This window comes from Taudactylus pleione, unplaced genomic scaffold, assembly GCF_031769625.1.
Source record: "Taudactylus pleione unplaced genomic scaffold, aTauple2 ptg000611l, whole genome shotgun sequence".
Lineage (NCBI taxonomy): Eukaryota > Metazoa > Chordata > Amphibia > Anura > Myobatrachidae > Taudactylus > Taudactylus pleione.
In genome coordinates, this window is record NW_028285013.1 from 2,690,185 (window position 1) to 2,706,928 (window position 16,744).

General features: G+C 42.5%; 1 protein-coding gene across 1 annotated transcript in view; it reads left to right on the forward strand.

The window, feature by feature from the left end:
* The window catches only part of LOC148480523 (T-cell surface glycoprotein CD8 alpha chain-like), a 45,562-nt gene that overhangs the window by 10,722 nt on the left and 18,096 nt on the right, over nt 1-16,744 (forward strand). The window contains exon 5 of the mRNA XM_088454255.1: nt 8,118-8,151. Coding sequence (XP_088310381.1) covers nt 8,118-8,151 — 34 coding nt within the window. The remainder of the gene's footprint in view (nt 1-8,117; nt 8,152-16,744) is intronic.

Consider the following 16,744-nt stretch of genomic DNA (forward strand, 5'->3'; position numbering starts at 1 on the left):
ATATTACAGGCTACTGTAGATCATAGATATACATTTTAAAACGAATAATTACAAAAGTTTTACTTATATATGCTATGCAAAATTTCTTTACCTTCAATGTAAAGTTAATTAAATGAGAGGATAACACTTATGCTTAAGGGCCTATTTGTGAATGAATATTTGCGGGATATTTCCAGAAAACACCAGTTCATTTGTGGGGGGGGGGGAGATGACCCACAAATATTAAGTATTCCCTGCTGTGATCCCCCCATTTTCGATTGCAAAAGCAGCCCCCATAGAATTCTCAAGATGGCATTAGCCATTGTAGCCTATAGGCTACAGTCCACCAAAGGATCCCTCCCCGACACTCTCCACTCGCACATGCGTGGTCAGCAGACCATGCATTAGCAGGTCTGGCTCCGGAAGTCAAGAGATCCCATTAGAGAATACTGCAGTTCTAACACATGGCAGTGATGGGTTCCTATCTGAGCTGGTGTCCCTGCGTTTCTTTTTTTTATACATTTGGGAAATCTTTAAGTTCTTTTTGCTGTGGCAATAAGAAATTATAATTATTGGGTATAGAATAATTAATAAATAGTCCTCTTAGTGAGTTGTAGCTGCATCGGAAATAAAAATTATTAAATGCACTGTCAAACAGCAGTGCCCTTACAGATATTTCACATTATTATTATTAGCAGTAGTGGTAGTATTTTATTATTATTATTGTTATTGTTATTATTATTATTATTGTTATTATTATTATTATTATTAATAATACTAGAAGTAGTAGTATTTTATCATTATTATTATTATTATTATTATTATTATTATTTTATTATTATAGATTGAAGGACTATTATCTAGTAAATTTGTATCTATATTTTTTTTTATTTTGTATCTCCAATTGATAATGAATCATCTGACAATATATATAACATTTATAGTTGATCAAAAAGTATATTTACACAGTTTTACTTTTAAAATATAATCAGTTGTCTATGTTTCCTATAGCCTAAATTATATAGTTTTTTTATATAATTGTCTTTACAAATCCACAACATAGGATGTACTTGGAGAATACAAATTTATTTTCAACTTCTAGAGCATTTTATAGTAAATATTTATGTTTACACAATTTTCTCTCACTTAAAAACTACTCAGGTTTTACCCTAAATTTGTATAAAACTTATTTACTTAGACCCATCCAAAGAAAATAGCAGATGATACTTAAAATGGAGCATAATGTCATGGCAAATTTTAAAGGTTATATAAAGAAATGTGAAAAAAAATTGTGATCAGTTGCACCAAATGGTAACATTACAGTCAACAGGTGTAACAAAAATAAATTATCTACCAAATTTAAAAATATATGAAACTAGAATTTGTTTTTATGACACGTATTAAGTGAACAATAATTAATAAGTGACTGTAAATGTGTTCACAAACAATCAATTAAAATTCAAATTAAATGTGTCTTTTCTCATTGATAGAAACACTGCATTCAACAAATCAAAAACACATGTTTTAGTTATACATTGATGTATGTGATTCATTTTTAGAGCTGAATTTAGATGCTGAAGTTATTTTAGCAGCAGCTTTCATAGGGAACACTCGTATACAGTAGATTTAATTAAAACTAGTAACCTCTTTCCCTTAAATAGTCTTTTTTTCAAAACAGAATTTGCTAATTTATTATTATTAATGTCATCTGAATAAATTATAATTATAATTCTATAAAAACATGACAACATAAAAAAAAAATGTCCGGAACTTTCAATTTTCAAAGAAAGTATTGTTCACATGTTCATCAAAACTAAAAGACTTTTTTTGTATGACACTTAAATACTATGAGACATCCAGCGTCCTAGGCCATTGTGCATGAATTTTAAACTGAAAATTTAGCTTCCTCTACACAATCTGTCCTCTTTGTTCTAAATTGAAGGAATGTGCATTTAGCAACTGAACTATCAGAAAAGTGAAAATAAGGAAAGGACAAAATACAGTAGCATATATCATGATTCTGCTGCCCCCTAAGTCATGTGGCCCTAGGCTGATGTATATACAGGCTGCCATAGTAAAGTGCCCATCAGTAGTAGCACAGTTGTTGGAATGTGAGGATATAATGTACCACCTCAATATATAAGTATATTAAAATATTAGATCAAAGACTTCCGGGATGAACGAGATGCAAATTGTGCTACAGTCTCGTGTCTTAAATGTGGTGAGTTATACTTTAGTTCTTTATCTTGTGTAACATCTGCTTTTCTCAAAGACCCCCTGTCTAGAGACATATGTGAGATCCACAGCATAATGAGCTCTGCAGTTACAATACCGGGATTAAATTACATGTGATTTGTCATGTACTGTAACTTGGAAAATGCAAAATGAGTAGAGAGAAGAAATGTAGTGGTTGACAATAATGTGCTCATATTAATGATTTGTTCAGCTGATAAACTATTTTCAAACAATGTTTTGCAAATTAAAAACATTTTAGGATAACGAGAGGGCACTAGTTACACTGGAAACTACAGGATATGTTTTCTAAAAATATTTAAAAAAATAACTTCAGCATGTAAATTCAACGCTACACAGCAATCAGACACATCAATGTATAATTAAAAACAGATTGAAACATTGGTATCGGTGTAAATTCACATAATTAAATTTGTTTTATTTGAATGTTTGACCATGAATCTAAAAGAATATCTGTAATGAGACATTTTCATTATAAAGTTACTTATTTTCTGCAATATCTGCTGCTCAGTTATACCCTCAATAAGTCATATTAGCTAATAGATGATAAATGTGGGATTGTCTAGGGACATTAAAAAGATAAGTGAGATCTACAGTATAATGGAAATGTCAGATATAATCTAATTTTTTAAAATACCTTGCAAAGCAGTTGCCAAGAATATGATATGACACACGGTCTTATATATGTGCGTTATAAAGAAACTGCAATACTAGTCATTACACCAGTGAAATAATGACCAAGGATGAACAAGTATCACTTTTTGGAATTCAAACTGCTGATTTGTCATAAACTCAAAATAAAACTATTTAGTCCCTGTCTGATTTACTTAAAAAAAAAAAAAAAGAAATGCTTTCAAACTTCCAATTCAGATGAGAGAACAAATGGAGACTATGGGGTATATTTACTAAAATTTGAGTTTTTAGAAGTGGAGATGTTGTCCATAGCAACCAATCAGATTCTACTTATTTAACTAGCATCTTCTTGAATCTAGAAGATAATAGCTAGAATGTGATTGGTTGCTATGGGCAACATCTCTCACTTTATTAAATTTACCCCTACGGGCCTGATTCATTGCGGATCACAACTGCAACAGTGTATGCAGATGGCCGATGGTGCATACTGCGCACGTGTATGCATCAGAGTAAGCATGCACAAGTTAGCATCGCGATTGCTTTGCGTTCACGCATGCAGAAAGAAAGCCATTGCAGATTGGGTGACAGGACCTCAGCGTTTGGGGGTGGTGACTGGGGAGTGGTCGGAGAAACGCAGGCGTGCCAGTCTGATTGAACACCATTACAGGGTCGTGCATTAATTAGTGCGATGGCATACGCTTGTGTGCTCACTGCGTGTGATGAGATTAGCAATTACCGAGGTCAGACCTGTTGTAATTATGCGTGAGGGGCCGATGTTACTCGATGTTACTGATGTGAGCGCAGGACTGCGAGGTATTACGGATGTGAGATAGCGGTAGTGGGCGTCTCTATGTTGGATTTGCGATAGCAGACATTAGCATATTTTCGTTGCAGACGTGCGAGCGTAATTGCAGCTGCGATCGCAATAGCGATCCGTAATGAATCAGGCCCTATATGGGGTTAATTAGACATTTTTAAAAACCAAATGGCCCATTAAATATTAAGCAAATTGCTCCAGCGTAGTGTTTCCAAAAAAGATAGGAATTTATAATTTTTATTTATATTCGTGTATATTATGTGCGTTTTCCTGGGTAGCGTGCATTTATTAGATTTGTTTTATTTTTTTTTATTTTTTTTTAGAGATATCTGTGTGTGACTTTTAATGTAAGGGGTCAACCAGCAGCCAACAACTAAACTAAACTATAATATCACCTCTTATATACAGGGGTAAGCTATTTATGTGTGCTTAATGCACATTTTGATATTATATTTATATACGCAGAGCACAAATATTACGCAGTAACTTTCAGAAAATGTTTAATTCATTCACATCAGTCCCTGCCCCAGTGGAGCTTACAATCTACAGTATATTCCCTAAGACATATGCACACACACACACATACACACTACAGTTATGCACCTTTTCCACCAAAAACCTGGCTCCAACCCGGGACACTGAGCACATAATGAGCACGGGTCGGAGACAGGTTTTACTCCTTTCACACCGGAGGCTAAACCTGGGTTATACCCGAGTCCAGCCATTCACAACGGTCCCCGGACTTCCGTAATCTGGGTCTTCCGGTGTTGGGTACACATTTAACGATAGGCATAATAAGGCATAATAAGCAAATGCCTAGGGGCGACTGGAATGCCTAGGGGCATTCCAGGGCTCTGCCACGGTTCCCCACCACCCCGGTGCTGCATGCCCCTCCTCCCTACCCTGCTGCTGCCGCTATCGGAGCTCAGCTCCGATCGGGCAACGCAGTGGCCAGTTGAGCCGCCCAAGTCAGAATGAGCTTCTGTCCAGAAGCTCATTCTGGCTACAGGAGGAAAAATGATGGCCAGCCGCATCCATTCCTCCCATGGGCCTTTGCAGAGCAGAGCCGTGACTGACACGGCTCTGCCTCCATAGGACCAGGCGCACGACGGTAGTGTGGACCGCACATAAGTGCAGTCCGCGCTACACTGCCAGGAACAAACACACAGCCAACGGCACCGGCAGCTGTGTGTTCGTTTTAGCAGCCGATGAGAGTCAGACAGACTCTCATCGGCTGCTGCGCCCACTGCCGGAGCCGGACTTCCGGCTCCCGCAGTGGCTGATGGGAGAGACGTCATGACGTCTCTCCCATCATGCAGAGCAGGAGGACGTTGGATGGAGGAGCGGACGCCGGAGCGGGGAATAAAGTAAGTGGATTTTTTTTTTTCGTGTGTGTGTCTTTCGGGCACTGCTGGAAGGCGGGACGACTGGGGGCACTGCTAGAAGGGGGGGACTACTACTACTAGGGGTACTGCTGGAGGGGGGACTACTACTAGGGGCACTGTTAGGTGGGGACTAATACTACTAGGGGCACTGCTGGGGAGGGACTACTACTAGGGGCACTGCTGGCTGGGGGGACTAATACTACTAGGGGCACTGCTGGAAGGGGGACTACTACTAGGGGCACTGTTAGGGGGGTATATATATACATACATTCAGCCCGACACTCTGGATACATTTACTGGTAATCTCGAGGGTGCCCTCCCAGCATAATAAACAAATTCCCATACTGAGCTGAACAGCCCCTCAGGAAAAAAACAGGCGGCACTGCTTAGTAGTTGTAACAAAGTGATATTTTGTCACAAATCACATAGGTTCTGTTGATGTTTCAAGACCCATTGGTTTTTTCATGACATGTCCTGATGAAAAGACAGATGGGTCTTAAAACATCGACAGCACCTACTGAGGAGGGCCACCTGTTTTTTGTCCTGAGGGGCTGTTCAGCTCGGTATGGGAAGCTGTTAGGGGGCACCAGTCAAAATTTTGCCTAGGGCACCAAATGGGCTAGGGCCGGGTCTGACGATGAGTTCCCAGCACGATCTCATTAGTGATGTTTCCCTGCAGGGAACATACACACTTGCCGATGTCCGGAGCAGCATCGCGGCGGCGGGGGGCCATGCTGCATGTGCCCTTTATATCGTCCGATCCGGCCATCTAGTGTGTACCACCCATTACAGTGGACTCTTGGAGATAATTTCATCTATAAGCGCTACTGAAGCCGCCAATCAGCTCTTTTGAGGCATGACCTGGGTCATGGTGACCCAGGTCATGCTGTTCACACACCATCAATACCCAGGTCCTTCCGGGTTATTTATCTTAGACCCTTTTACACCAAACATAGACCCGGGTTGTCCTGGCAATAACCCAAGTTATTTTTTGTAAACAAAATACACACAGATATGTCACAAGCAGGGTGTGAACTGTACCCGGGTGTCACCCTTCCATGGGGTGACAACAAACTGCCAGCTCCTCCGCAGTGACGTGCAGCCGGTTGCCGCGCTGTGACATTACCATGCAGAGCCTGGCTCCTGTCACTGTGGAGAAGCTGGCAGGGCAGGCACAGTTTCCAGGGGCAACCAGGCATCTACAGAAATGCTGGGCACGCCCCCCGAAGTGATGTAAGCGGGGGCATCCACTGTAAAGCAATGTCCTCAGATTGAAGAAGAAACTTTTCTGCAAGGCCACGCCCATTTTCTTAGGCACACGGGGGGCTATTTACCGCACCAGGTGTCACTGACCCTGGTGCCGCCGCTGGGCGGTGAGGCAATAATGCTAACCGTGCTGTCCCAATCTAATTGAACATACTTTAATGCAAAATCAATAATGTCAGTTAATGGATATGAATACACATCCTGCCAGGAATTCCTAACGGTTTGCTTCCCATTAATTGCATTGTTCCATGCACCATCCTCAAGCCTTAATGTACTGTCCAAAATAATGAAGTGTTATGGGAGAGGTAATGAAATACAGATTACTAACTGGGAGTTTGAGAACAAAATTTAAATCCACTGTATAAAGCGAGGACAGAGAGTAAAGTTTTGCCTATACTTTTAGATATCGTTGTTTTTCGCCATTAAAGTGTATGAGACATACAAACCTTACTATCTTTTATCCTTTAGACGATCAGACCATTAGAATATTCACTAGGTTAGACCAAAATAAAGATATTTCAGAAATATAATTGTTCACACACCCAAAGCAACAAATAGCCAGATTAAAAGGATATTTCAATTGACTAGACCAGGGGTCAGGGAACTTTTTTACCTTTTACCCCAAAATATATATAGATACGCCGACGTTACCCCCTTGATTTGAAAGGAAGGAAATCATATAGTAGTGCCCCCATATATGCCCCTGTAGTAGTGCCCCCATAGTTATGCCCTGTAGTAGTGCCACCATATAATGCCCCTGTAGTAGTGCCCCATAGTTATGCCCATGTAGTATTGCCCCCAGATAATGCCCCTGTAGTAGTGCCCTCATATAATGCCCCTGTATTAGTGCCCCCATAGTTATGCCCCTATAGTAGTGCCCCCATATAATGCCCCTGTAGTGCCGCTTGTACAAAAAAAAACACTTACCTTAATCCCCGCTCCTACATCCACCGCGGTCCTGTCCGCCCGGCTGCTCCTCAGAACTATGGGAGAGACGTCATGACATCTCTCCCATAGTGCGCATGAAGAGAGCCGGAAGCTGGAGTTCAGAAGAGAACTCCAGCCTCCGGCTAACGCGGCACTGCAGGGAAGGAGATGGGCGCCCGCTGGTAATAACATCTCAGCGGGCAAAGGCTTAGAGCCTCCCTGCGGCACAGCCTCCCTAAAGCTCATATGCATGCCCGGCTGTCCGTCCATTACCCCCAGGAATTTAATTTTTACCCCATGTGGGGTAATTTACCCCTGTTCCCCGACCACTGGACTAGACCAACTGTTAGCCAATCAGAGTACAGTACTATTAGAAATCTCCCAGGGTCCACAAGCCAATTAGATAATTCCAATGTTCACATTCCTAGATCAAGCCATAGCCAATCAGAGTACTGGGAGGTTTACAGGATAATCAGCAGCCCTAGAACCCTAGACGACATACAGTATGTGTAACATGAGTTTGTGTATATTGTATTATCTATAATTCAAATGTCTTTCTTAATAGCTAGGAAGTAGAAACTATTTTGTGGGCACTGTCTCTTAAGCTGCAAGTCCAAAATGTAGGAGGGGAGGGTTAGGCTTAGGCTGCGGAGATGCAGGGTTCGGGTTAGGGGTAGGGGTAGGGGTAGGGTAATATACTTACCTCCCTCTGTCAGGATTGTGACTCAGTCAGGATGCCTGACCGCCAGGATCCTGAGCGCTGGCATCCCGTACCCAACCCTCTATATTCACTGTGTGATATTTGCAATTACATTTCTGTGAATATAAGTAGATCTGATTTTTTTTATATATTTTAGGAACAAGAAGAAGACGTTGCCGATGTAAACATAAGTAAGTTCTGGGGCTGACTCAACAGATACCCGAGGATTGACATGGATTCATATAGCAATATAGAAAAACACCTTGTTCCTAATCACTGATTGATTCTATTTTGTATAAAGCGCCCCTTATTTTATGAATAACAAAAATATTGGCCAATATTTAATAGCTATTTTCAGGTAAACTTGATCAGAACACACTTGTATTACACACTATACAGACATAGGACACTACACCCCCAACATGTCCTGACCACTGTACATGATCATAATACACATCTATTACACTCTATACAGACATAGGGCACTACACTCAGACATGTCCTGACCACTGTACATGACCATAATACACATCTATTACACTCTATACAGACATAGGGCACTACACCCCCAACATGACCTGACCACTGTACATGACCATAATACACATCTATTACACTCTATACAGACACAGGACGCTACACCCCCAACATGTCCTGACCACTGTACATGATCATAATACACATCTATTACACTCTATACAGACATAGGGCACTACACTCAGACATGTCCTGACCACTGTACATGACCATAATACACATCTATTACACTCTATACAGACATAGGGCACTACACCCCCAACATGACCTGACCACTGTACATGACCATAATACACTTCTACTACACTGTATACAGACATAGGACACTACACTCCAACTTGACCTGACCACTGTACATGATCATAATACACATCTATTACACTCTATACAGACATAGGACACTACACCCCCAACATGTCCTGTCCACTGTACATGATCCTAATACACATCTATTACACTCTATACAGACATAGGACACTACACTCCAACATGTCCTGACCACTGTACATGACCATAATACACTTCTATTACACACTATACAGACATAGGACACTACACTCCAACATGTCCTGACCACTGTACATGATCATAATACATATCTATTACACTCTATACAGACATAGGACACTACACCCCCAACATGTCCTGACCACTGTACATGACCATAATACACTTCTATTACACTGTATACAGACATAGGACACTACACTCCAACATGACCTGACCACTGTACATGATCATAATACACATCTATTACACTCTATACAGACATAGGACACTACACCCCCAACATGTCCTGTCCACTGTACATGATCCTAATACATTTCTATTACACTCTATACAGACATAGGACACTACACCCCCAACATGTCCTGACCACTGTACATGACCATAATACACTTCTATTACACTGTATACAGACATAGGACACTACACTCCAACATGACCTGACCACTGTACATGATCATAATACACATCTATTACACTCTATACAGACATAGGACACTACACCCCCAACATGTCCTGACCACTGTACATGATCATAATACACTTCTATTACACTCTATGCAGACATACATTATGACACTACACCCCCAACATGTCCTGACCACTGTACATGACCATAATACACATCTATTACACTCTATACAGACATAGGACACTACACCCCCAATATGTCCTGACCACTGTACATGATCATAATACACATCTATTACACTCTATACAGACATAGGGCACTACACCCCCAACATGTCCTGACCAATGTACATGATCATAATACACATCTATTATACTCTATACAGACACAGGACACTACACCCCCAACATGTCCTGACCACTGTACATGACCATAATACACTTCTATTACACTCTATACAGACATAGGACACTACACTCCAACATGTCCTGACCACTGTACATGATCATCATAATACACATCTATTACACTCTATACAGACATAGGACACTACACCCCCAACATGTCCTGACCACTGTACATGACCATAATACACTTCTATTACACTGTATACAGACATAGGACACTACACTCCAACATGACCTGACCACTGTACATGATCATAATACACATCTATTACACTCTATACAGACATAGGACACTACACCCCCAACATGTCCTGACCACTGTACATGATCCTAATACACTTCTATTACACTCTATACAGACATAGGACACTACACCCCCAACATGTCCTGACCACTGTACATGACCATAATACACTCCTATTACACTGTATACAGACATAGGACACTACACTCCAACATGACCTGACCACTGTACATGATCATAATACACATCTATTACACTGTATACAGACATAGGACACTACACTCCAACAAGACCTGACCACTGTACATGATCATAATACACATCTATTACACTCTATACAGACATAGGACACTACACCCCCAACATGTCCTGACCACTGTACATGATCATAAATAATACACTTCTATTACAGTCTATACAGACATACAGTAGGACACTACACCCCCAACATGTCCTGACCACTGTACATGACCATAATACACATCTATTACACTCTATACAGACATAGGACACTACACCCCCAACATGTCCTGACCACTGTACATGATCATAATACACATCTATTACACTCTATACAGACATAGGACACTACACCCCCAACATGTCCTGACCACTGTACATGACCATAATACACATCTATTACACTCTATACAGACATAGGACACTACACCCCCAACATGTCCTGATCCCTGTACATGATCATAATACACATCTATTACACTCTATACAGACATAGGGCACTACACCCCCAACATGTCCTGACCACTGTACATGATCATAATACACATCTATTACACTCTATACAGACATAGGGCACTACACCCACAACATGTCCTGACCACTGTACATGATCATAATACACATCTATTACACTCTATACAGACATAGGACACTACACCCCCAACATGTCCTGACCACTGTACATGACCATAATACACATCTATTACACTCTATACAGACATAGGACACTACACTCCAACATGTCCTGACCACTGTACATGACCATAATACACATCTATTACACTCTATACAGACATAGGGCACTACACCCCCAACATGTCCTGACCACTGTACATGATCATAATACACATCTATTACACTCTAGACAGACATAGGGCACTACACCCCCAACATGTCCTGACCACTGTACATGATCATAATACACATCTATTACACTCTAGACAGACATAGGACACTACACCCCCAACATGTCCTGACCACTGTACATGACCATAATACACTTCTATTACACTGTATACAGACATAGGACACTACACTCCAACATGACCTGACCACTGTACATGATCATAATACACATCTATTACACTCTATTCAGACATAGGACACTACACCCCCAACATGTCCTGACCACTGTACATGATCCTAATACACTTCTATTACACTCTATACAGACATAGGACACTACACCCCAAACATGTCCTGACCACTCTACATGACCATAATACACTTCTATTACACTGTATACAGACATAGGACACTACACTCCAACATGACCTGACCACTGTACATGATCATAATACACATCTATTACACTCTATACAGACATAGGACACTACACCCCCAACATGTCCTGACCACTGTACATGATCATAATACACTTCTATTACACTCTATGCAGACATACAGAAGGACACTACACCCCCAACATGTCCTGACCACTGTACATGACCATAATACACATCTATTACACTCTATACAGACATAGGACACTACACCCCCAACATGTCCTGACCACTGTACTTGATCATAATTAGGGGTGAGCGGGTTCGGATTTCTGAAATCCGAACCCCCCCGAGCCCCCCCGATCCGAGTCCGATCCGAATCAGGCTCGACTTTTCCCGCCTGACTCGGATCTGAAATCGAGGCAAAACGTCATCATCCCGCCTTCCGAGTCTCGCGGGTTTTGGATCCTATATAAGGTACCCACGTCGGCGCCATTTTCTCACTCGGCTGTGGACAGTGAAGAGGGAGGGTGGGAGTTAGGGCTGTGTAGTGTAGTGTAGTGTAGTGCTGCTGTTGTCCACTACTTCAAAGTCCATAGGGGCTGGCTGTGTTGTGCTGTGCTGCTGTTGTTAATAGGGGCTGTGTCCACTACTTCAAAGTCCATAGGGGCTGGCTGGACTGTGTTGTGCAGTCAGTTCTCCATAGGGGCTGTGTCCACTCCAAAGTCCTGTGCAGTGTCCCAGTCCTAAAGAGGTGCTGTAGTGTTGTCCAGGGGGTGCTCTGTCCATCAGGGGTGCTCCCCCCAAGTGCTAAAAAAATAATATATTTTCTGTGTTTGTGAATTGTGTGTGCAGTAGCCGCACGTGCATCAACAAAGTAGTGCCAAGCGTGCGCCTGTGTCATAAGTAAAGGGCCGGCTGGCTTGACCGTTAAAGGGTGTTGTAACCCCCGAAAGTACACTCCAGTCCAAACCAAAAAAAAATTATTTTCTGTGTTTGTGAATTGTGTGCGCAGTAGCCGCACGTGCATCAACAAAGTAGTGCCAAGCGTGCGCCTGTGTCATAAGTAAAGGGCCAGCTGGCTTGACCGTTAAGGGTGCTGTAACCCCCGAAAGTACACTCCAGTCCAAACCAAAAAAAAAATTATTTTCTGTGTTTGTGAATTGTGTGCGCAGTAGCCGCACGTGCATCAACAAAGTAGTGCCAAGCGTGCGCCTGTGTCATAAGTAAAGGGCCGGCTGGCTTGACCGTTAAGGGTGCTGTAACCCCTGAAAGTACACTCCAGTCCAAACCAAAAAAAAAATTATTTTCTGTGTTTGTGAATTGTGTGCGCAGTAGCCGCACGTGCATCAACAAAGTAGTGTCAAGCGTGCGCCTGTGTCATAAGTAAAGGGCCGGCTGGCTTGACCGTTAAGGGTGCTGTAACCCCCGAAAGTACACTCCAGTCCAAACCAAAAAAAAAATTATTTTCTGTGTTTGTGAATTGTGTGCGCAGTAGCCGCACGTGCATCAACAAAGTAGTGCCAAGCGTGCGCCTGTGTCATAAGTAAAGGGCCGGCTGGCTTGACCGTTAAAGGGTGCTGTAACCCCCAAAGTACACTCCAGTCCAAACCAAAAAAAAATTTATTTTCTGTGTTTGTGAATTGTGTGCGCAGTAGCCGCACGTGCATCAACAAAGTAGTGCCAAGCGTGCGCCTGTGTCATAAGTAAAGGGCCGGCTGGCTTGACCGTTAAAGGGTGCTGTAACCCCCAAAGTACACTCCAGTCCAAACCAAAAAAAAATTTATTTTCTGTGTTTGTGAATTGTGTGCGCAGTAGCCGCACGTGCATCAACAAAGTAGTGCCAAGCGTGCACCTGTGTCATAAGTAAAGGGCCGGCTGGCTTGACCGTTAAAGGGTGCTGTAACCCCCGAAAGTACACTCCAGTCCAAACCAAAAAAAAAATTATTTTCTGTGTTTGTGAATTGTGTGCGCAGTAGCCGCACGTGCATCAACAAAGTAGTGCCAAGCGTGCGCCTGTGTCATAAGTAAAGGGCCGGCTGGCTTGACCGTTAAAGGGTGCTGTAACCCCCAAAGTACACTCCAGTCCAAACCGAAAAAAAATTATTTTCTGTGTTTGTGAATTGTGTGCGCAGTAGCCGCACGTGCATCAACAAAGTAGTGCCAAGTGTGCGCCTGTGTCATAAGTAAAGGGCCGGCTGGCTTGACCGTTAAAGGGTGCTGTAACCCCCGAAAGTACACTCCAGTCCAAACCAAAAAAAAAATTATTTTCTGTGTTTGTGAATTGTGTGCGCAGTAGCCGCACGTGCATCAACAAAGTAGTGCCAAGCGTGCGCCTGTGTCATAAGTAAAGGGCCAGCTGGCTTGACCGTTAAAGGGTTCTGTAACCCCCAAAGTACACTCCAAACCAAAAAAATATATATTTTCTGTGTTTGTGACTTGTGTGCACTGTGGCTGCACGTGCATCAACAAAGGAGCAGTGCCAAGCGTGCGCCTGTGTCCCATAAGTAAAGAGCCGGCTGGCTCATTTCTTAAAGGGTGGTGTAACCCACAAAGTGCACTACTCTCCAGCAAAAATAAAAAAATATTTTCTGTGTTTGTGTGCGCTTTAGCCGCACGTATATATATCAATATAACATAAATGGAGGACCAAACTTTCTCTGATAAAAATAAAATAGGGAAAGATCAAGAACCACTTCCTACTAGTGCTGTTGCTGCTGCTGGGAGTTGTTCATCATCCCAGAGAGGAAGTAGGAACATCACTACTTTTACTAAACAATTGACCCTCCAACAGTCCCTAGCGATGAGGATGAAGTACGACAGCAGTCATCCTGAAGCAAAACGTATAACTGAGGCCTTGACTGCTATGTTGGTGTTAGACGTGCGTCCGGTATCCGACATTAGTGCAGTGGGATTTAGACAATTGATGGAGGTAGTGTGTCCTCGGTTCCAAATCCCGTCTAGATTCCACCTGCATCCTCAAAGCAGCAGCGACAAGCGTGCGTCTGTCTGTTAAAGGGTGGTGACACCCTCAAAGTGTGCTACACAAACAATTAAAATATTGTTCTTTTTTTTTCTGTCTTTGTGAAATGTGTGGGCTGTAGCCGCACCTGCATCCTTAAAGCAGCAGCGACAAGCGTGCGTCTGTCTGTTAAAGGGTGGTGACACCCTCAAAGTGTGCTACACAAACAATTAAAATATTGTTCTTTTTTTTTCTGTCTTTGTGAATTGTGTGGGCTGTAGCCGCACTTGCATCCTCAAAGCAGCAGCGACAAGCATGCGTCTGTCTGTTAAAGGGTGTTGTAACTCTCAAAGTGCTCCAAAAAATCAAAAAAAATTTTTTAATGTGTTTGTGACTTGTGTGCGATGTAGCCACACTTGCATCCTCAAAGCAGCAGCGACAAGCGTGCGTCTGTCTGTTAAAGGGTGGTGACACCCTCAAAGTGTGCTACACAAACAATAAAAATATTCTTCTTCTTTTTTCTGTCTTTGTGAATTGTGTGGGCTGTAGCCGCACCTGCATCCTTAAAGCAGCAGCGACAAGCGTGCGTCTGTCTGTTAAAGGGTGGTGTAACTCACGAAGTGCTCCAAAAAATAAAAAACTATTTTTTTAATGTGTTTGTGACTTGTGTGCGATGTAGCCACACTTGCATCCTCAAAGCAGCAGCGACAAGCGTGCGTCTGTCTGTTAAAGGGTGGTGACACCCTCAAAGTGTGCTACACAAACAATAAAAATATTCTTCTTTTTTCTGTCTTTGTGAATTGTGTGGGCTGTAGCCGCACCTGCATCCTTAAAGCAGCAGCGACAAGCGTGCGTCTGTCTGTTAAAGGGTGGTGACACCCTCAAAGTGTGCTACACAAACAATTAAAATATTGTTCTTTTTTCTGTCTTTGTGAATTGTGTGGGCTGTAGCCGCACCTGCATCCTTAAAGCAGCAGCGACAAGCGTGCGTCTGTCTGTTAAAGGGTGGTGACACCCTCAAAGTGTGCTACACAAACAATTAAAATATTGTTCTTTTTTTTTCGGTCTTTGTGAAATGTGTGGGCTGTAGCCGCACCTGCATCCTTAAAGCAGCAGCGACAAGCGTGCGTCTGTCTGTTAAAGGGTGGTGACACCCTCAAAGTGTGCTACACAAACAATAAAAATATTCTTCTTCTTTTATCTGTCTATGTGAATTGTGTGGGCTGTAGCCGCACCTGCATCCTTAAAGCAGCAGCGACAAGCGTGCGTCTGTCTGTTAAAGGGTGGTGAAACCCTCAAAGTGTTCTACACAAACAATTAAAATATTGTTCTTTTTTTTCGGTCTTTGTGAAATGTGTGGGCTGTAGCCGCACTTGCATCCTTAAAGCAGCAGCGACAAGCGTGCGTCTGTCTGTTAAAGGGTGGTGTAACTCTCAAAGTGCTCCAAAAAATAAAAAACTATTTTTTTTATGTGTTTGTGACTTGTGTGCGATGTAGCCGCACTTGCATCCTCAAAGCAGCAGTGACAAGCGTGCGTCTGTCTGTTAAAGGGTGGTGACACCCTCAAAGTGTGCTGCACAAACAATAAAAATATTCTTCTTTTTTCTGTCTTTGTGAATTGTGTGGGCTGTAGCCGCACCTGCATCCTTAAAGCAGCAGCGACAAGCGTGCGTCTGTCTGTTAAAGGGTGGTGACACCCTCAAAGTGTGCTACACAAACAATTAAAATATTGTTCTTTTTTTTTCGGTCTTTGTGAAATGTGTGGGCTGTAGCCGCACCTGCATCCTTAAAGCAGCAGCGACAAGCGTGCGTCTGTCTGTTAAAGGGTGGTGACACCCTCAAAGTGTGCTACACAAAGAATAAAAATATTCTTCTTCTTTTTTCTGTCTTTGTGAATTGTGTGGGCTGTAGCCGCACTTGCATCCTCAAAGCAGCAGCGACAAGCGTGCGTCTGTCTGTTAGAGGGTGGTGTAACCCTCAAAGTGTGCTCCACAAACAATAAAAATATTCTTTTTTTTTTCTATCTTTGTGAATTGTGTGGGCTGTAGCCGCACTTGAATCCTCAAAGCAGCAGCGACAAGCGTGCGTCTGTCTGTTAAAGGATTACATCGGTGACAGCATCCAAGTAGGCATGTCAGACAGTCCGTACCTGTACTGGCAGGAAAAAGAAGCAATTTGGAGGTCCCTGTACAAACTGGCTCTATTTTACCTGAGTTGCCCCCCCTCCAGTGTGTACTCCGAAAGAGTGTTTA